This window comes from Aplidium turbinatum, chromosome 16, assembly GCF_918807975.1.
Source record: "Aplidium turbinatum chromosome 16, kaAplTurb1.1, whole genome shotgun sequence".
Classification (NCBI taxonomy): Eukaryota; Metazoa; Chordata; class Ascidiacea; order Aplousobranchia; family Polyclinidae; genus Aplidium; species Aplidium turbinatum.
Genome location: NC_137487.1, coordinates 2,628,348 through 2,649,181, shown reverse-complemented (window position 1 = coordinate 2,649,181; position 20,834 = coordinate 2,628,348). Strand labels below are relative to the sequence as shown.

Here is a 20,834-nt window from a genome sequence, read left to right as displayed (position 1 = left end):
AACATATATTTGGACGGCTACTGACTGTCTAAGTAGGCAATATACCAAAGTGCTAAAGACTATTACAAAACCTTTCAATGAATTTGTACACAAAGCCTCGTGTAGGATTTCATTTCATTCCGCATTAAAGTTGCTGCTTGGCCGACGTGGCTTCGGTGGCGTCTCACGAGCACAGTCCCTTCGCTACATGGTTGGCAATCACACGAGTGTCCAAAACAACAGTTTTCATTCAACTCTCTGCGGATAAACAGCGCTGTCTCATATTGCTGCTATTTACAACAACAACAAAAAGAATTAAATAAAAAAGTTTCTCACCGTAAGCAGAATATGAGCGTGGGACAACAACAGCAATCCAACACTTCATGCATTCAATGAGCTAAGCACGATCCCGTCAGGTATCACTAGTTAGACGTAAATCAATCAAAAAATAACAAGAATAGACAAATATCAATCCGAATGGCTAACGTTATTGCGACATGAGTGGATATTGTAAACGCGATGAGTTGTCCACTTGAAAACGCCACAGACAGTTGTTGTGAGATGAACATGCTCATTGAGCATTGCTCAACCACGATAACAGCTTATGCCAAGCTGGTGAAAAGCGCAGAACAGCAACGTTGAACTGATGTAGCTACAAGGTCGCAACAAGCCAGTTAAAAGATGAAGCTGAAAAATATTTTGAACGTAGTGAACCAAAGAAATCAAGATCAACGACGACCTCCCCATCATCGTGCTACTTCATGGAACAGATATTTCTTTCGGGTCCAACGAACGATCCTACGATTGCAACTCCCTCGAAACGATTATTTAAACGTGAAAACGAAAGTTAACTTTCCATCACAGCTTGGATACGAACAACTCCACCCTCAGAGTGAAGTGAAAGATGTAACGGAGCGCTTGTCTATTGGAGATAACTATCTGACCAACTAACATCGATTAAAAAGTTAAAACAATTTCCTGTGACAATTGCATAAACTTACACCTATGCACTCTACCTCCAGCATGAAACCACTGATCTGAGTTACTGTGTAAACAATCAACCAATAGCAGTTGGCGATCTACCACCAACTTCTAAACAATTCATACAGAAACACGAAATAGTGCATTTGGGAAAATTGAAGTTTATACGGTTGGATTATGGAAGCACTACATCCTTTGATTCGCTTAAAGCTTTAAAAACAAAGAAATTCTACTGATATAGTAAGAGGGGCGCAAACCAAAACTTTGTGTTTACAGTATAATCAATGCACGAGTAGTTAAATATTTTAAATAAGCTGCACACTCATATGAGTCCATCAATGACATAGTCTAGTCTCTATTAACATTTGTTCCTATCCGGTCCGTCTGTCCAACGCCATCGCAGTGGCAAGCAACTACGTGATGACGTAAAAAGCGATTACGTAAGCATGGAAGTACGTTAAAATGACTCGATTTCCTACGGTGCGTTTGCATAAACCTGAACATCCTCAATGAAAAGAGGAGGAGAATGAGGTCCCAGGGATTCTTCCTGGATGTGGGGGTTGGGAGGGTACCTGCTGACGATATCGCGCGTTAGAAGGGGGCTCGGGTACAGATGCGGTGCCCATTCTGGGACTATTGCGTCCATTGTAAGAAACAGAAGATTTATCTACAAAAGTTTGAGCCCGACGTATGGGATTTCCCCTATCGTCTCTGCCGGCGGCCGACATGCCATGCGGCGATGATGTAGTAGGGTCAGCCCCATCTAGACTACGGCCAGATCGATTGCGTTGGTGGCTCACATGTGGCCCATATTGGCCGGCTTTAGGAGGAGCCAGTGACGACATTGAGCCATAGTGGGCCGCCCCGGCTAGGGAAGGATTTCTGTCATCCTGACTGTGCAATCTAGAATTGGATAATTGTCTGTTATCACCACCGGACCAATTCGCAGCCACTCGCTGCAACATCGGAGGGGAGTGTTCATCTACAGTGACAGTGCCAAGGTAACGTTGGCCCATCATGGGACTGCCTCGGCCACTGCTGCCCTGACTGGAGATGCTATCGTTTGGGTCAACAAGACGACGCTGTAAATTGGGGCTTATCCGAGTACTGTTGTTTCTATTAACGTTTCCAGAAGTTTGACGATGCTTCTGCATCACTCGAGGAATACCGAGTCCAGCAGATGCTTGCCTCTGGTGGGTGAACTGAGCAGGAGAACTAGACCGATGAACAATTTCCGAACTGGCACGCCCAGAACGTTGAATGTAAGAATTTTGAGAAGGAGGGTCACTGTTGTGTTGCTGAATGTACCCACTATGACGTATATTGGCACCACTACTGCTTCGAGGGATGTTGTATCCCTGAAGATGATTAGCAGGAGGAAGAGCCGATGCAGATGCAGAGACGTGCAGAGGACGATGCTGTGGATTGTTCTTTGCTCCATCAACTTGTTGGCGCACATGAGGATCCACAAACACCTGAAGATGCACAATTGCACATTACAACAATTATCCAACAAAGCTATCAACAATATATCCACTTGTAATCCATCAAGATAACAGTGTTACTACAACGTACAACCCTCCCGTGCTGCGCTGGTTCGATGCCATTACGCGGTAGGTGACGCTAAAACGATTCATTTGTTATAATGAAAAAAATCTATTTCATTGAAACCGTTAAAAACACATTTAAAAAAAAATATTTCTTCGGGAAAACAATAATTGGAATTAATTAACAAAAAACATTTTAGGCATTGAATGCATATTTTTCAAAGACTGCAGCGCCAACCGAGATTACAACTTGCCTGGTCCCCGTAGTTGGTGATGACGACAGTGGAGAAGCCCATGCGCAAGCTCTTGTCGTCGAACTCCTCGATCTCTCTTCCTTGCTGCTCGAGCAGCTGACGGATGCGGTCGCTCCTCTCGTTCTCAAGGTGCACAGTGTCCTCTTCCATCTGCAAATTGATTCGAAGTTTATTAACACGACAGCAACGACAAGATCCAGGCGCCGATGACGTCATCAACTAACAAATTGAGATCACATCTTTGTTGAAACCCACCCTCTGCTCCAGCATGGCTCTCCTCAAGGACACCTTTTGCTCCAAGTCTTTCAACTCACGATCATGTTGCGATTCTGTGACCTTCTTCACTTTTGACTGGTACGCAGTCAACATCTCCATTTCCTGCTGGAGCTGCGTCGTTAGTTGCGTCCTTTCGCTCTCTTGAGCATCAGAGAGCTTGCCCTGGAGAATAGAGGAAGCAGACCAAACTGAGGAAGACAGTCCATGTAAAGACATCAATTTCTTTCCAAGTTTGTGTATCGAGTTCAATATATTCGGTGAAATGTAAAAGAACTGTGAAAGCTAGTCATGCGATAAGTAGCGTTATTTTTACGTTGGCACAATGTAATTCCTGACAACGAACACTAACCGTTTGTTTCTGGTTCAGTTCCTGTATGGACTTTTCGTACTGTTCCGCCAGTAGCGCCAGCTTCCGTAGCTGCTCATCCTTCATGCGTCGGAGGACCTGCAACCACGGCAAGGTAAGTCCTGAAGGTGTCATGTACTCCATCAATAACATAAAGGGGAGGATGCACAAAGAGCGGATCTTTTAAGCCGCCGATCAAGCTAACCGTCTTAATCGTGAATCGAGAATAAGTTAGTACGAAGTTTATCGGTGAATCATTAATAGGCAATTCTAATCAACTGGTTACCAGCCAAAAAACATCGCCATGATTCGGCAACAGTCGTGCACCTCTCCACAATCTCGGCTGGAGAATAAACAAAGCTGATAAAACTTTACTTCTTTCTGTTCTTTTCTTGGCACAGTATCCAGCACATGATTCCTCCATGCCTTGTATTGTTTCTCCTGAACCTTCACCGTCTCATGGAACTGTTTCTTTATCTGGTTCTCTTTCACCTGCGAAAAGTTCATTGCAAAAACTTAGCTACTTAAAACAAACGCGTACTTTATCACTTTGTTCTTGTTTTCGTTAAACTTGTGCCACCAGATGCCGCGCCAAGGTAGGAGTTTAGGGAGTTACCATACGAAACGTTACCACGAGGCCCAAGAACTTTAGGTTTTCGATGATCGAACTCACTTTGAGGCTTTTAGGTTGTTGTCTCATGGCAGTGAGATGTTTCCTCTTCAACTCACTTTCACGACGCTGAGAGTATTCAAGTTGGTTTGATAGTTCTGTCTGGTGCTGAGATCTGGTGAGGAATTGAAAGTAATTACCACAACACAGTGCACCCATGGTCACAACTTATTCTCAAACCTCGTTACGACCACCTTACCACTTCTTTACATTCGTCTAAACTGTGTTGCTGTACGATTCTGCTTACAATTATTCAATATTTAGAGGTACCACAAGGTCATCCAAGGTTTAACCTGACACAATGCAAAACTATGAGATTTATCAGCTGTTTCAGATAAAAAATCATGCAACGTAGTAATTAGTATTTCATCATCAATTTGCCTCTTCTTTAGTAGAGGAGACCTGGTGTTTGTCTCCACTAGCAAGGGTCTGCCAGTGTTTCCAACCCTTTCGTCACGCTTCCCGGTTGTTAGATTGATTCTATTCAGGTTCCTTACACTGATGTCTTCTCACCAACTCAGTGTTTAAAGAAAAAATATATACAGTTTATTACTTGTCTATAGCTTTTTACACCCTTTGTACTATCTATTTTAATGTCATCAAAATCTAAACGAATGCCAGATCTCTTTCATCTGTCAGATTTAAAGATTGTATCCAAACTGAAAACTTGAATGACATTGTGGTACCTTTACAGTAAATATCAACTAATTTGTTTGAAATTTTACTTGTCGCCTTCTATCAGCCAACGTCAAACATGGCAGAATGGTCGGAACTTTTTGATAAAAAAATCTCACACATTTCAAAGGCACCTTAATGCGCATGCACACATGTTGGCATAAGACTAGTCGCATTGAACGGATCACTAATTCAGAACAATACAATCACTGATTTCAAGACCTCTGCATATGAAAAGCAAGCCCTACTTCAGATGGTCCATCCTTTGATCTTGTATGGCGTTCAAATGCTTGTACTCCAACGCCTGCGTGGAGTCATGTTGAGTGAGGAGGGTCACATGTTCCTTCTCTTTCTGACGCTGTTTTATGTTTAGCTCCTGGACACAAACATGGGTCAGTGTCTACACGGCTAAGAGCCAGGATACTAAACAAGTTTCGGTAATCATACAACTTTTTTTTCATCATTGGTCATATAATTTGAAGCTAATTGTCTCGAATGGTTTCAAACTTATTCTGGTACGCAGTAAGATTCTGGGAATGATAATAAGAGTTTACCTCCCTGAGCAAATCTTGCTCGAGATTGTGGCGGTCAAGCAGAGCCTTTCTCCGGTACTTCCGGCATTCCAGCTCTAGATTCTGTTGGTGCCTTTCACGCAGCTCATCTTCAGCCTGACCTTGTATGCTCGTCAGTGCAGACATTTGCTGCTGGAGCCAGTTCGTTCGAATCTCCTTGCTGGCTTTTAGATTGTTCGCGTCCTAAAGAAATCCTTTGATGTTAACATTTGTCATCTCTGGATTGGTGGTACAGATCAAAGTAATGAAAAACGTCAACATACATAGCAGAAAATTTAATTAAAAGTCACGTCAGATAAATTACTTTGCTTTGAATTGGTAACTATGCATGTCTTGTGTGAAAGCTAGACTGAGATCTTTTAATGTTATGACCAAGATTCCTGTTTTTAACGTTATCACCAAGCTTTGACATTAAACAACTTACCTCTTTCAATTGTTCCTTCTTCATTTTATAATCCTTCTTTTGCTGACTGAGGAAGTCCTTCATCTCATGATCTTGCTGCTGGGTGATGTGGCGCTGAAACTTCTTGTCATCGCTCTGAACAGATTTGGCATCCTTGTCCAGATCCAGCTGGTGCCGCTTGACGAGTCTTTCCAGCTCCTGAGCGAACTGGTTGCGGATGTTGTCCAATTCCTTGATCAGTTTCACACTGCGGAGGGAAAGTAAGGATGGATGGACAATGATTTAACAAGAACTTTAAAAACGCAATAACCAAGTTTCATTCAGCAGAAGTCGGGGCAGCGTCACTGTGATAGTAAACGTGTAGTAACTTACAGTAACTACGTTCTTACGTAACGTAACTTTTAACGTGACGTTTACGTAACTTATCAGTACATTCAGTAACTACAGTAACTTACACAGCAATAATCGCCTTGATGATATGGCATTTGCGAAGATACCAAACACCATCACAGAAACCGGCTGCTACTATGGGATAATATAAATTCTGTGATCACGAACAATATCTGATCACAGAGATTGTTTATAAAATGCAAACAGAAGTTCCACAATTCGTGTAATCTCAGTAATACAGGTATCAGACCAGTACGTATCAAAATAACTTTGGTTGCAACATATTGATTTTACGAAAGCGCGACATCTACAAAATCATGGACGCAATCGGCGACGTCATCCATGCAAAGATGTTTTTTAGAAGCCGGACTTGGTAAAACGTGATGTTGTGACAAATGTATAGGGTGGGGTCAAAATAGGAACACGCCCCATCCAGTGCTCACCTGTACTCATCCATCTCATTCTTGAGTTTCTGTTCGTAATTGATGAGTTGCTTCTGGTGCTGCCGCCGCATCCTCTTGTATCCGAGGAGCTGCTCCCGGTGTCTGTTATCCTCATTGTGATCTTCTATCTGCCGGTGGATGACGTGAGCAGATCGGATGGTAGCGAACCTACAGAACAAGCGGAGGTTGTCATGAGTTCAACAAACACACAGATCAGGATGCCAGGTGTTCATGAAGCCAACCATGTGTTGGAAGCCCATGTGGGAACAATCGAGTCTGCACATTCCACATCCAGTCGCTGTTGGAGCAAAGAGTAAACAACAATGGCCAAGGTTAAGACGCTTAAAAACCTGTCTAAGTTGCTGAGTTAAAACGTAACAAAAAGTAAAAAGCTTTAAAAAATAAAAGCATACAAAAATAGCAGGATTAAAACAGCACAAAATAATCATAAAATAAAAGAAAAAACAATCATCAAATTTCATTGTTAGATAATTCAAAAAAGAAAAAAAATTAGTACGGAAATAATCAAGTTCCTACAATTTACCACTCAGTGTAAGGTCCCATAGAATTGTCTGGTAACCGCAAAGACGGCGATACCCTCTGAACAACATTGGCAACAATGTTGCCTTCGTGTGAGGTTAGTTCTAGTTGCACCGAAACAAGTGGTGGCCGCCAGGCGCCGAACAAAAAGTAAGAAGGAAAATACAACAGAGCATCAATATATAGCCCGTGGTGAACATGTACAAGTAGTAGTACCAAGGATAAAAAGCAATTAATTTACGCCGTCCTTCCACCGGCGAATACATGTGATGCCTTATTAATGTTCTGTAGTAACCAGCACCATACATTGTACCTTCCAAACATTCCCCCGTCTATCTTGTCTGAAGATCAATTCGATCCAATGAAATTGCTCATGCCTCACGAACCCCTTTATGAGCTCACAGTGGCATGAAATGTTTGAAATGCTAACGGACGCTTGGAGGCAAAGAAGTAAAAGTTACAACTTGTCAACACAAGGTAATTGGTCACAACTGATCGTGGTGGCGCAAATCTTCCACTTTCGTTGATAGAATTCCAGAAGATTTGCAACAACAAATCAATACAATACTTCACAATGTGGTGAACAACTGAACACGCGCTCTGTCGCTGGTTCAACAGCTCGGCAAGTCGTGGGAGAAATTAATATAAAGGTGAAGCTACAGATCCAGTTCAATACAGGTGGATTGGCGACGGCGCTGACAAATCAACGATTTGCAAGTGGATGATGCTCTTCATTGATAGATCCAAAGGTTGTGTGTTCGATTCTCACTACGCTAAGGGAGAAGTAGTGGTAACTTTATCTTTTTAGCTGTAAGATTCTGCCAGAATTGGTTGGCATTGCAAACAGCCTTTGGCTAATGTTGACGTGATCGCCTAAAAACTTTGCACTGTGAAAGTAGTTGTTGGACATTATTGCTGTGACGTAAAGCACGTTAAGGATTTATGTATCTTCCAGGTACTATAGCGTGGAGTCTGCAAACTTGTAGGTTGCTTAAATAAGAAACAAAACTAAAATTAAATAGAACAGAAAAGTAAAAAGATGAGATAACACCAAAAGTAACAGCAAACAGAAAAAGCAATCAGAGGCCAATCAAAGCCTGCTGGAACCCCTTTCTCAGAAAGGGAGTACCGTTTTGATTCGAGACGGAGAGCGACAGGATAAGTTTAGATTGTCAGAAGCAAAACAAAATTGAAAATTCCAATCTGTTAGAGCTACAAGGCTATACCCTGAAGATTCCATCTGTACGGCTTCAGTGCGCTTTCTTATCTGGTCTGGAGACATTGTGTCCTGCAGATGGTAAACCGGACCAGGTGGAGGCCTAACAGCGCCACAATATCGAGTTAAAACAAAACCATTCTATTGTGAACCACACAAACATATTACAAATGCATTGTCGTCAAGTCACACAAATGCAACGGTTCGATGAAAGATTGAAATCTTGCACAACCGCACTCTGGTTAAGTTTGCAATTACAACACGTAAGCCTACTGGTTGCTTAGCAACATGATAAATGAATCAAGACTGTTTACAGCTTCTGTGAAGAGATGCAATGAAAGCAAATATTGAAAGACAATACAAGTTTGTGTATTGGTTGCTATACAGAAGTATGCAACTGCAGATGACAACAATTTGCCATTGCATCTCATTCGCAACAAGCAAGCGGTCTCAAACAGGGAAAGGTGACCCTTGGTGTAAACCAGGGGTGGGGAACCTGCGGCCCGCGGGCCGAATGCGGCCCGCGTGACTGTTCCATTTGGCCCGCGTCAAAATTTCTTTACCCAAAATATATTGAAACAACAGCTTAAAAAAGAGTAGGCTTTGCATTCTCAGTATATTGCAAATGGCTTTCTATGACTAGTTAATCCATCATAGAAGGCCATTTGTAACAACAATGTGTACGTCACAATGTGACCGTCACAATGTGACCAGTTATTGTTAATCGGTCAGTTATGGCCCAGGGCTTCCCAAACTGGGGGTCGCGTAATGAACTTCAGGGGTCGCAGAAAGTATACCAATTTGCACAATAGACTGCATATTAACACTTCTGTGCGAGATGCTGTGACAGTTATTAACTTTATTCAGAGTCGCGCACTCAATAGGCTGCCCGTATTTTTGAAAATTTAAGAGGTGAAATGGAATCGGAGTTAAAAACTCTTTTACTACATCGTGAAGCATCAGGCCAAACCCTCGACATGAGGATTAATTCATGGCCTGTATAATCAAAATTGGTTGATGATGATGAAGCGAGGTGGCTTTCAAAAGTCAATGCTTTAAAATGGCTAGCCAATTAACGTTGAAAACCGAAATCGCGATTTTTCCAACAGAATAAAATTCAGTCTTGGTCCACCATTTTCGCAATGACATCTAGCTTTTGGAATTATGCCAATTGTCAGATTTGCTTGAAGAACTGAACGAATTTAATTTGTCCCTCCTAAGAGAAGACATCAATATTTTGCATTGAAACCTAAAATTGATGCGTTCATCAAAAATTTGAACATCTGGAAACAAATATTTCAAAATGATTTATATATCTGAAATATTCTCACTTCGCCTACCGTCGTTCCAACCTAAACAGCATTGAAATCGCCTTAAGACCTGCAATAACAAACACTGAGCCACGGCTGGACTTGCTTTGTTGCAGAAAGCAGTCACACCCGTGACCCATCACACTGAATGTGTTTGTTTTTTGTTTTTGTTTCCAGTAGGCTGCCAGTGCCCATAGCCCCATAGGCTTCGTTGCTATGGTCAGAAATAAATAAAAACAAATCGACCTGAGAACGGTAAATTGTTTTTGACTTTCGTTAGATTTAAGCTTTTCAATAAATATCACAATAGTATATTTCGCACTGTTGGTCGTTTTAATGGTAAGGGCCGCGAAACATTTTAGGAGATCAAAAGGGGTCGCGAGCAAAAAATTTTGAGAAGCCCTGAATACCATTCGTGAAAAGTGTTTTGCAGAGTAGCCTACTTCTCAAATTAGCAAAATTTTACGTTGTATAATGGCTTCTAGAAAGAAAAGAAAGATTGGTGATGAAGGCAGAATGTTCCAGAAAAATTGGACAAAATTTTGAAATTTTTAGTGGCCCGCCTGTGTTATTTCTCTTTTTATGTGGCCCGCAATACTAAAAAGGTTCCCCACCCCTGGTGTAAACTGATGCGCAATATCATGTAGTAAAGTTATTCGCGTTCTTTGCTAATCAAAATGAAATTCGGTATGAACTTAGATGAATGTTTAGCAGGATATTCTTGATAAAATTTTAAATACAAACACAAAAACCTATAAATGTGATTCAATGCCATACTCATTACTCAGTCAAAACAATAAAGGAACCAAATTGGCCACCAAGTGTACACGAGTTGGGCTTCGGCAAGTAATACTTTGCTATTCGAGCTATCATAAACGTCACTTTGCATAAGGTTCAGTCATCTACGAAGCAAATGTTTGCTGGGTGGTTGCAATGAGATGCACCGCTCACCTATCTTTTTGGACTTTGGGTCTTCCCATGGGCTTCATCGCGGCCCCTCCTCCATGGGAAGACTGATGCTGGTGGAGGGAAGTTATTGTGGATGAAGATCCGGAGTCAGATCGTTCAGGAAGCCTTTGTAGATTGCTTGATGATCCCTAAAAAGTAGTTGAATCACAAGAATATCAGACTGTTGTAATAAATGTAAAATTATTATATAACTGATGAGAATACTACAGATAGCACAACACCAAGTTATAATAATTAAATATTCTTTATAGAAATGACGATACTAACCGCAGATCGGCTCGGAGGACACAAGAGTGTTGAGGAAGATGACGTAGAGGTGCCTGGCATAGACACAGCGGGAGCCAACACGAGATCTTGCTCCGATATGCCGCTGCTAGCCCCTTCCTGGCTGTTGGTGCTGCTCGTGTCACTAAGTCTCTGCAAATGCAAGACCACGTGTGAGGAACAACCTCTTGGAAATATCAGATATCATATTCAAAGATGCCGCGTCATAGGATAACACAACTTGTTGCTTTGCCCACTTTTTACCAAACGCATATGATTAACAGCAAATTACTGAAACATGAAAAGTGACAAGCGATTTCTAACGACTAGCAAAGGTGAAATAAAAACGAAGTTTCACAGAACTTATCCATCAAAGGAGGCGATAACATGATCGCTTATCCACAACCTAAAACGTCAAAAACATCTTGTTTGCTACAACTTTTTAAGACATCAGGATATCGCATTGCAATGTTAACAATTTAAAAGCATCACGTTGTTGTAGCGCCAACTTACGGAATCATTTAAACTGTTGATGCTGTTGCTCTTGCTGCTGGTGGCGTTGGAGAGGCTCGGGTTGCTTCGTAATGACGCCAGGGAGTTGGTGCGGCTGCTGCCATCCTGTTTGAAAGTCAACGTCACACTGGATTGTATTGTGTGAGGCTCAACATTCATGTCATCCCATCTATTCGCATGCCAAACAGCCGACGGATACAAAAATACTTGCTTGCTGCTAAACTTTGCAAACTCCTGACTGCTACACCGACGCCAGACCAGGGCAGTAAAGAGAGTTGCATAATTTGTTTGAGTGACTACAGCCCCAGTAGGAGGGTTGTCCCTAATCATAGTAGGTGCTGGCACAGAAAGAGCAGTCGCAAAACAATCGAATATGGAATTTTAATGTTGTTCTGCTATTAAGTTATGGCAGCGCCATAATAGACATCGACAGAGGCTTATTGGATTATCGCATCACATATACTTCTGGAAGGTCGCTCCCCAGACCTCGTGCATAATAATAATAAAAATGTTTTGCTACGTCAATTTCATGTGTCACTGCTTTGGTACGTTGATAGACTTCACTTACCAGGGAAGCTTTGTCTTCATCAGCCTGTCCCTCGCTGATGGTGGCAGCGTTCTGCTTGTTCAAGTTCTGCTGAGGAAATGAATCAGTAAGAGAGAAGTAATGCACAACATGCCGTAGTACAGTCGCTAATGTTTGCACGGCGTATTATTAAAACACATCGCCTAAGAATAGTAGCAAGCTTGTAGCAGGTGTCGGACAAAATTAGTTAAAAACGAATTTAAGTCAACCAAAAACAATCGGCCAACCGCACCAAGCAACACTTTGTATGGTTGCAAGTCTCTGTGGTGATATATGTGTCGGTTATAGACCATGCTATATCCAGGTGAGAAGGCTATTAAGACTTGACACTGACCACAACCTGCTTCTACATGAGGACATACTCGCTGTCGGTTTTCGTTGATAAGAATCTTTTTCATCTTCCTGTATTGAAGATTGTCAAGGTCGCGGACGACATTCTTCGTCCGTTCAATAAGTTCCAACACCACGGTGCTTGAACGGGACTTGGTTAGGAAGGGTTGCTGTAGATAACACAACAGCTTTGACATATCCAGATGTATCTGCACCAACTGCTACACCAAGCGACAACTATAAGCAGAAACTGGTTGACGTACTGTCCGCTAAAAATACTATTGAAACAGCAAGGGCGAACTTCATTGCCGACGTGATAATGATGTCATGCATTGTTTAAATCTTATTGTGTTTAAATATAAATCAAAATGTTTCTTTAAGAATGTTGCTGGACAATCTGTAAATTTCAGACTGACGTGATGGCTGCACGTATCAGCTAGGAAGTTGCCCAGACATTAAGCAAGAATGCCATTCGGGAGGTAGCAAAGACTAGGAGGAGTGAGCTGCCAATATCACATTACAAAAACAAACGAAACTGCAGTGTCTATCTAAGTGAATCCACCAGCAGACAACATAACACACACCAGCAACGCGTAACAATACCAGCCTGGGGTATGCTACAAATAGAACAAATCAATAAAAAAGATGGATCTATCAACCAATGTCTACCTGCAAAACTTCATTAGATGTTGGCCTGTCGTCAGGAACTTTTTGAAGCAGCAAAGCCACAAAGTCTCTGCAACATTTCACATGCTTAATGAGATGATTCAACTGTTGGTCTATTTGTATCAAAACGTAGAAAACTCGTTGATTTTTAAAAGAGGTTCATAGGTTTGTTTCACAATGATATACGACATTTTAGGCATCACAATGATATACGACATTTTAGGCATCACAATGATATACGACATTTTAGGCATCAAACTTGCAGAGCTTGCGCAGCAGAGAAACATTGTGAACAACCGAACAGTATGTCTTTATGTGTTGTTTGCTGAATGCTGAGGTACAAAAATCAGCAAAAAAATTCTGAATTTTGTCTGGCGTGAAGTTTAATTGACACCAATCAAGCCACAGCCTCACTTGAAGTCTTGCGACCATGTCGTTGGAGGGATTCCTTCCTCCATGGCAGGATCTTCTAGAACAGGAGGATCATTCTGTGCGATGTGGTACAGAGCAGACATGGCGTTCATATTGAAGAGCGGCGGCTTGTGCTCAGCCAGCTCTATACTGGTGATTCCCATCGACCAAATGTCTGACTTCCCATCGTACTGACCCTCGTCCATGGCAAGTATGACCTCAGGTGCCATCCTAGCGATTGTACAAGAAACATGTCACATCGCTTCTTAATAAAAAGGTCATCATATATTTCAAAAGCATTGATGCAAACTATTCCGTATTATAACTATTATAAGTATTCAAACTATTCCAAACTATTCTAAACTATTCCAAACTATTCTAAACTATTTCGCACTGGAGGATTGCAATGCCACGTGAAACCAAGTTGTTGTTTCGCGATTAAAGTCACAAGTGCATAGTTCAGACAAATAGTCAGTGTCTAGTGACGTCAGCACTCACCAGTAAGGTGTACCGACGAAAGAATTAGCAGGAGAAACTATTGAAGCGGAACCGAAATCGGCCAGTTTGACCTGACCCTGGTCGGTCAGCAAAATATTTCCAGCTTTGATGTCCCGGTGGATTTTATTGTGAACATGAAGATAGTGGAGTCCCTAAAGACGAAAAAACTAGAAAAGAAGCCAATAAAACCTACACTACAGGTAGAGGTACGGGTAAAATAGTTTTGACAAACTAAAGTAGCCTACTCCTCTGTTTTTGTTTACTTTGTGAAAGGTATCATTCTTAGGAACTGCGTATACCTTTATTATAAAAATACAATTAAAGACTAGCATTTGATAGCTTTTGGTGAAAAAAATAAAATGAATTATTAACTTTGAACATCCAGCAACAGCAATAAATTGATTTGACAATGCATATACTGCAGCTGCACTGCAGATATCTTCAAAAGTCTTGCACCATTATGAAATCTAACATGCAAAAGATGCAACATTTGAAGGATTTTAAAACTTTGAACATTCCAACTAGTTGTCGAACACCTTGAGCGAGAATCAATGGCTTACCATCATGGCTTCATGGATGATACCAGATATTTCAGCTTCCTTTAAAGGAATTTTGTGGACTTCCACGAGATCTGAAGCTGATCCAATGCAGTATTCCATAGCCAGCTGAGGATGACATGGGAAGATCAGACATGTTTTGTTCTACCTCACCGCTTTACAGCGGCAACTACAGCTTAGCGAAATCAGTGTATGGTCGAGCCTACGGCCGACTACGGCCGCGATGCATTTTTATACGACGCGCACCTGTTGTTGCACAATGTGTTATTTTAGGCCCGCAGACAGGCATGAGGCATACTAATGCAACTTAAAGCATGAACTTCTAAATAATAGCATCTGGACTGGAAACGCAGTGACCAACAAAAGGCCAAACAGTTGGTACAACAGTTGGCCAACAGTGGGCCAACAGGGTTAGTTACTTGGCTGTTGGCCCACTGTTGGCCAACTGTTCTACCAACTGTTTGGCCTTTTGTTGGTCACTGCGTTTCCAGTCCAGATACTACTATTTAGAAGTCCATGCTTAAAGTTTCTTGAAAACTAGCGATTGCAGCTCTAAGCCTCCAGCACTTTCTGCAGACACAGAAAAACTGGGAGAAAAAGTTAGAATCATTATTGCGTCATACTAACGAGACAAACCGATGTTGCCCAGGTGCAGTTAAACAGAAGAAATAAAATCTGAATGCGGCAAAAACTGTCATGCGTATATGGCACGGGTCTGCTACTATTCGGTGAGTCCGATTCGGTGAGTCCGATTCGGTGAGTCTGATTCGGTGAGTTACTAACTTCTAACCCCTAACCCAAACCCTTAACCCCTAACCCTAAAACGGCAATGATAATTAGGCTATGGTACCCGATAATTTAAAAAAAAAATTGAAAAAATCCCCCGTTAAGGGATCGGACTCACCGAATCGGACTAACCGAATCGGACTCACCGAATCGGACTCACCGAAACGGGCCATTCCGTATGGCACAATAAAAAGAAAAGTGAATAAAGAAGGCTGCTCCCAGGGAAGGTGGAAGTTGCAATACTTTTTTAGTAAAAACAGAAACAACTGCGTCTGCCTGAACATTCTAGTACATTTGACAAGCTTTCAGGAGGCCGTGCAGAAGAAGCGAAGTAACTGGAGAACAGCGAAGCCACCCAGCAGCTGTATTTTATACAAGCCCACCAGGCAGATAAAAACATCACCAAAGCAAGCTAAAATATGGCTATGTTGATAGGTAAACACAGTACAGTAGGCCTACTCCATTTCCAGAAAGTGAGTTTGTAAAACAGTGTGCCATGATGATGGAGTAAAGTTAACGATATTATTTCTTCAATAAGCGCTGGGTGAAATAGTTGATAACTAACAACAAACAGAAATCTTAAAACTGCAAAATCGATTATCTGGCATGAGGGAATACTTTAAAGTAAAAAAAAAAGAATATTTTTATCTCTTCAAACACAAAAAATAAAATGTACAGTTAATCGTATATGGTCAACTTGGCAACTTTTGACACATTGATGCATGATGCAATCATGCCTGTAGTAAAACATAATCGGGAATGGTTTTAGCTTCAGGTTTACAACTCATCAGCGTATGCGATAGCATGGCAACATATGACTTGTGTATTTATTGAAACGAACCTTCGTCGCACGACATGGTTGGTAACTAAATAACATTAACAAATCCAAAGATCTTTTTCACTAAACTCTACTCACCCAAGCGGTGTGTTCTTTGAGAAAGCATCCTTTGTAATCCACAATGTTCGGATGCTCGATTTGTGTCAAAAACTTCACTTCTTTGATTATATCTTGCCATTTCTTCAAAGAATAGAAAAATAAAATTAATACATATATAATTTTTTTACATATAATATTTGAACTTTTTCTAAAGGTATCTTTCTTCCATGTACTTTCTGGTGCCGTAGCCCGGATAAGAAATTGCTTCACGTTCGCCCACTGGATTACAGCAGTTATTTTGAGAGCTTAATCTATTAATTAACTTCGTTATCGGCATCACAGATGAGAGATCGCCTAGTGTCTCAAGAGGTGACATCATTGAGAGCGGTGGGAGTCACTCACCGTCCACATCAAAATAAATTGACCCAGGGTGTAAATGTTGTTCTATACTTCACAATAGCCCATAGAGAACAAAACAACACAACGATTAACTTTTTGTCTTCTATCTAATTGATCAGGGATGAAACAAGAGCTTTGAAGCTGCAGCCGGAGCTTTACATTTTCAAAACTAGGTGGAGCTGTATGTAAAATTCAGGTAGAGCTGGAGCCAGCTGTTTAATAGACAGCTCCAATTAATTTCATGATATGCTATTACTATTGGCTGATTTCACATAATTTAACAGCAACACATCACAAAATTGATACTTGTTGGCTGGTAGTGTTAATTGTTGTGCGTCTGCTATTTCGTAAGACTTTAAATTTGGGGTGATTACTGATCGAGGGCGACTATTAATGAAGTAGTATTCGAGAAAAAGCGGTCTGCTACTATTCGAAGAAATTCCATATCGGAAAAAGCCTTTTTCGAAGAATTCTAAAATTCCAAAGCGGCATATCTTTATTCAAAGGAATTAGCTTATATTAGAGGTTAACCAAGTAAAGTGTTAGCGAAAAAGTCTCAACTTAAGTACAAAAAAACAGCTATCAAACGGCGTTTCATGATTAACAATAAATAAACTCTCACCAAAAAAGCAGTGGTCAAACAGTAAGTAAAGTGTCAACGAAAAAGTCTCAACTAAAATCTCAGCAAGAAAAATACAGTTATCAAACGTTAAATGGCCTTCGAAACTACCGTGCTGGTCAGCCATGTTACGGCTTCCACAAGCTAACGTTTCTCCATTCCGTTGGTATTCGGAATGTTTTTCTCTTCACTCGCATTCGCAATATTAAAACTCCAAACTGCCTATCCAATATCCATACTTGTTACGCATGAATCATTACCTCGGTCGACATATCAGTGGCGAATCTGCCAATCGCTTCCTAACGTAATAAATTAATTTTATTAGCGGAGGCAAGCTTGTGGCTGGTGGACACTGGACAGCTTTGCAGAATCAGGGTCTGCTACTATTCGGTGAGTCCGATTCGGTGAGTCTGATTCGGTGAGTTCCTAACCTCTAACCCCTAACCCTAAAATGGCAATGATAATTAGGCTATGGTACCCGATAATTAAAAAAAAAAATTGAAAAATCCCCCGTTAAGGGATCGGACTCACCGAATCGGACTCACCAAAACGGGCCATTCCGGCAGAATCAAAAGGTAAATATGTACCTACTCTCCGCAAATGAAGCAAAAATTTGTTTCGATGTTCAATCAACCTCATCATGAGCTACTTGGTCTAGCACTCATACTTCACTTGTTGTATTCGCTCTTGCCAGCTATGCTAATAACAAACAGACAGCAAATTGAAAGCTACCTTGTACAGTTTAAGCTTCCAAAGACAATATATACTAATTTTGACTAAGCATAGCATTGGCTGCATATTAGTATTGAATTACTTACGTGGGCACCAGAATTATATACTTGGAAATGATTGTTAGTCTGTCTTGTAAAAAATTCTCGTCGACCAGTCTTATAAGTTAATTGCCTAATCTTTTGCATGGGTATGGAAAGGTAAACACAAAACCACCTACTTAAATAATCCCTACAAATTCTCCGAATCGGTTTTCTCCGAAAAAGGCTGTCATCAAAATGGGATTCTCCGAATCGGATATTCCGAATTGGATTCGCCGAAACGGGGCATTGCGGAGAAAATATGGTAATGGAGCCGGAGCACTCGGAGCAGTGGTATGAAATAGCTCTGGAGCTGGAGCTACGCTCCTAACAGAATACCGAAGCAACAGCAGTTTTATTTTTATACCAGCTCCAAAGCTCTGGATAAAACTTCCCCTCACAAAAGTTCAGTTTCAAAATGTTGAATAAAAAAAATTACGTACTTCACCAAAGTATAACGAAAATACGTCTGTTTAAGGTGAGAAAGCTTAACGAAGTCTTGCATGACAATTGACATTGGAGTAAATAATGTCAAAAATTTATCTTGTTTACATGAAAAACGTTTCACTTCACTCAAAAGTAAAGTATGTATAATGTATAGTTGTATATATATAACTATATATACGGACACGGTATCTTCATAGGCTACACACAATTGAAAACGCGTATAATACTTTTTAAGTTTACAGTTATTAAAATGCAATTACAACACACAGGGGGTAAAAACGAAAAGCTGCCAAAACATCAAAATGTATTTATCTCTATGATTTTCAATAGCCATAAGGAAATGGGATTATGCAAAAGAAACAGCCCCACGTAATATTACGAAACTAAAATGTCATTTCCTTCATAGCTGTGGACAAGCCAAAACGAAGCTTCGTCATAGATCTACTTGTTTATTTCAAAAGTCGAAGCATTTCCAGGTTACCTCCAGAGATTGCTTTCCACTGTATGACATCTTCTTAACAGCGACCGCCTCGTTGGTTTTAACATTTCGAGCCTGAAAAAACGGGTAACTAAAAATCACAAACTGATTTGAAATTCAAATTGAACATTGTGACAAAGAAGCGCGAGAGAAGTGGCAACAATCAACATTTTTTAATAAAGTTTGCAATTCTTAATGATACTGAACATGAAAATTATAGCTTAAGTGGCCGTGATAACCTGGTAAGTATAAACGTTATAATGCAATGACTTTTGCAAAAAAAAAGACATCACTGAGCAGTGAGCAACAACACAATATTTATTACAAAAACTAAGTAGAAACGGTTTCGGCTATGCAATATGCATGATATAGTGCTTATCGTATCAAACCTTTAATGCAAAATTATTTTTCTTTTAAAGGCTTGATAAGGGCTATTTGAATAGCCGAAAACGTTTGCTACTTTGTTTTTATAATATAAAGTTAAATGTGTTGTTGCTCAGTTGTGTTTGTTTATGGTTAAAAAAGTTACTTCTTTACCCAAACTGTTTTGCAATCAAGGTTTGATCATCACAATCAGTAGCAGCCTATACAGTTATAGGTAATAGATTGAGTTTCGCCTATAGCGGCATGGTCGTAAGTTATTCAACAAGTGTAGATAATACGACTGAAAAACCGCCGTTACCACAGCGAACCTGTAGCATTAGGCTGAAACAGATCGTTCTATTTACACTTGTGGGGTAAGTATGCAGTTGCTTATGAACAACGATACACAGAATCATAAATATTAAGGAGATGAGATGCCAGTTGAAGTTATGATACAACTTACATAGTAGACTGCACCAAAACTCCCATGGCCAATTTCTCTCAAGTCATCGAAAAGTTTATCCGGATCTTCGGAAAAAAATAATTTTGCTATTTCCGGGTCTTTTAAACTTCCAGCCTTTTGGCTTCCAGACCGATCAGAAGGCATCCTGCGCCGTGGGGAGCAACTGACTCTAACCACAAGGCTTTGACATCGAGATAGCGTTTATACAGATGGCCGCTTCAAACCAAGCAATGCGTCTTCATTTATGTTTAAAACAGTGTTTTGCAATATTGACTTTATCGCACAAGGTCAAGCGCTTATCCGGCGGGAAAAGGTCTTTTTTTGATGTGCAGCAAGCTTTCACAATCCCATGCTGTGAAACGTTGAAACAGGCATAACTTCATTTACATTTTTACAATAAAAACTTCAGTTCACTGCCCTGCACAACCTGTAGTAGCACAAAATAATCAAATTAAATTGTCAACAAGGGCTCAAGTTGTCAACCTCCACGTGGTGAGCCCTGGATTCGACTAATGACAACAAACCGACAAGTAGCAAAGAGAAAGCAAAGCTTATCTGAAGCAAACAACATGCAAATGGAGTTGCAGTCTCCGATTAATTCCGACCCCGATCAAGCGCCCTTATTAGGGCGGACATCAACGAATGTCGTAAGGGAAGGAATAACCTTGCTGCAGCTCAATGTGGAAGGCTTTTCAAGAGCCAAGTCTACAGTTTTAGAACACCTGATTGAACCCTTGCAACCGACTGCCATCCTGCTCCAAGAAACTCACTGTGTGGATGTTTCGCGCCTGAAGATAACGGGCTTCCAACTTGCCTCCTACACTCTTAGTAAAATCCATGGAGTTGCGACGTTTGTGCACAGTGCTGCAAATTGGTCACATGTGTCCTCTTCTGATGATAGTGACTCAGACATAGAGTGGGTCGCTACTACTATCGAGAGCGTATGCGTTGTTAACGTCTACAAGTCACCACAGACAAGATTTCTGAACGATTCGATCCCGAACTTCAGTTCCCCATGCATGTACGCTGGCGACTTCAACTGCCACAGCATTCAATGGGGTTATAACATCACTAACTCTGATGGGACAGTTTTGGAAGATTGGGCATCCCTCGTAGAGGCTCAGCTTCTGCACGACCCAAAACAACCTGATAGTTTCCGCTCTGCCAGATGGGGTACCACATCTAACCCCGATTTGG

At 41.0% G+C, this 20,834-nt stretch overlaps 1 protein-coding gene across 2 annotated transcripts; it reads right to left on the bottom strand.

Moving 5' to 3' along the window:
• Positions 1 to 209: 209 nt before the first annotated feature.
• On the bottom strand, positions 210 to 20,053 carry LOC145786014 (serine/threonine-protein kinase TAO3-like). Of its 2 annotated transcripts, none has more exons than XM_082597701.1 (23): positions 19,638 to 20,053; positions 18,815 to 18,886; positions 16,099 to 16,200; positions 14,400 to 14,504; positions 13,840 to 13,991; positions 13,345 to 13,572; positions 12,934 to 13,000; positions 12,297 to 12,434; positions 11,917 to 11,985; positions 11,349 to 11,453; positions 10,839 to 10,988; positions 10,554 to 10,699; positions 8,303 to 8,395; positions 6,537 to 6,704; positions 5,725 to 5,950; positions 5,283 to 5,483; positions 4,977 to 5,104; positions 4,057 to 4,168; positions 3,759 to 3,875; positions 3,387 to 3,482; positions 3,017 to 3,199; positions 2,762 to 2,911; positions 210 to 2,435 (listed from the first exon to the last, which is right to left on the bottom strand). In XM_082597701.1, exons 1-23 carry the CDS (start codon positions 19,779 to 19,781, stop codon positions 1,467 to 1,469), a joined length of 3,921 nt encoding a protein of 1,306 aa, XP_082453827.1. In that variant the 5' UTR covers positions 19,782 to 20,053; the 3' UTR covers positions 210 to 1,466. The 2 variants fall into 2 exon arrangements, with proteins under 2 accessions (XP_082453827.1, XP_082453829.1); XM_082597703.1 differs by having other exon boundaries at positions 11,917 to 11,982.
• Positions 20,054 to 20,834: the final 781 nt, after the last annotated feature.

What these genes read in the sequence shown, in the direction of transcription:
- LOC145786014 (XM_082597701.1), bottom strand. Translation starts at nt 19,781, where the DNA reads ATGCCTTCTGATCGGTCTGGAAGCCAAAAGGCTGGAAGTTTAAAAGAC. An exon ending in TCAACAGTTTAAATGATTCC is followed by an intron (nt 10,989 to 11,348) that starts GTAAGTTGGCGC and finishes TTGCATTTGCAG; the next exon opens with AGACTTAGTGACACGAGCAG. An exon ending in GTCCTCCGAGCCGATCTGCG is followed by an intron (nt 10,700 to 10,838) that starts GTTAGTATCGTC and finishes ACTACTTTTTAG; the next exon opens with GGATCATCAAGCAATCTACA.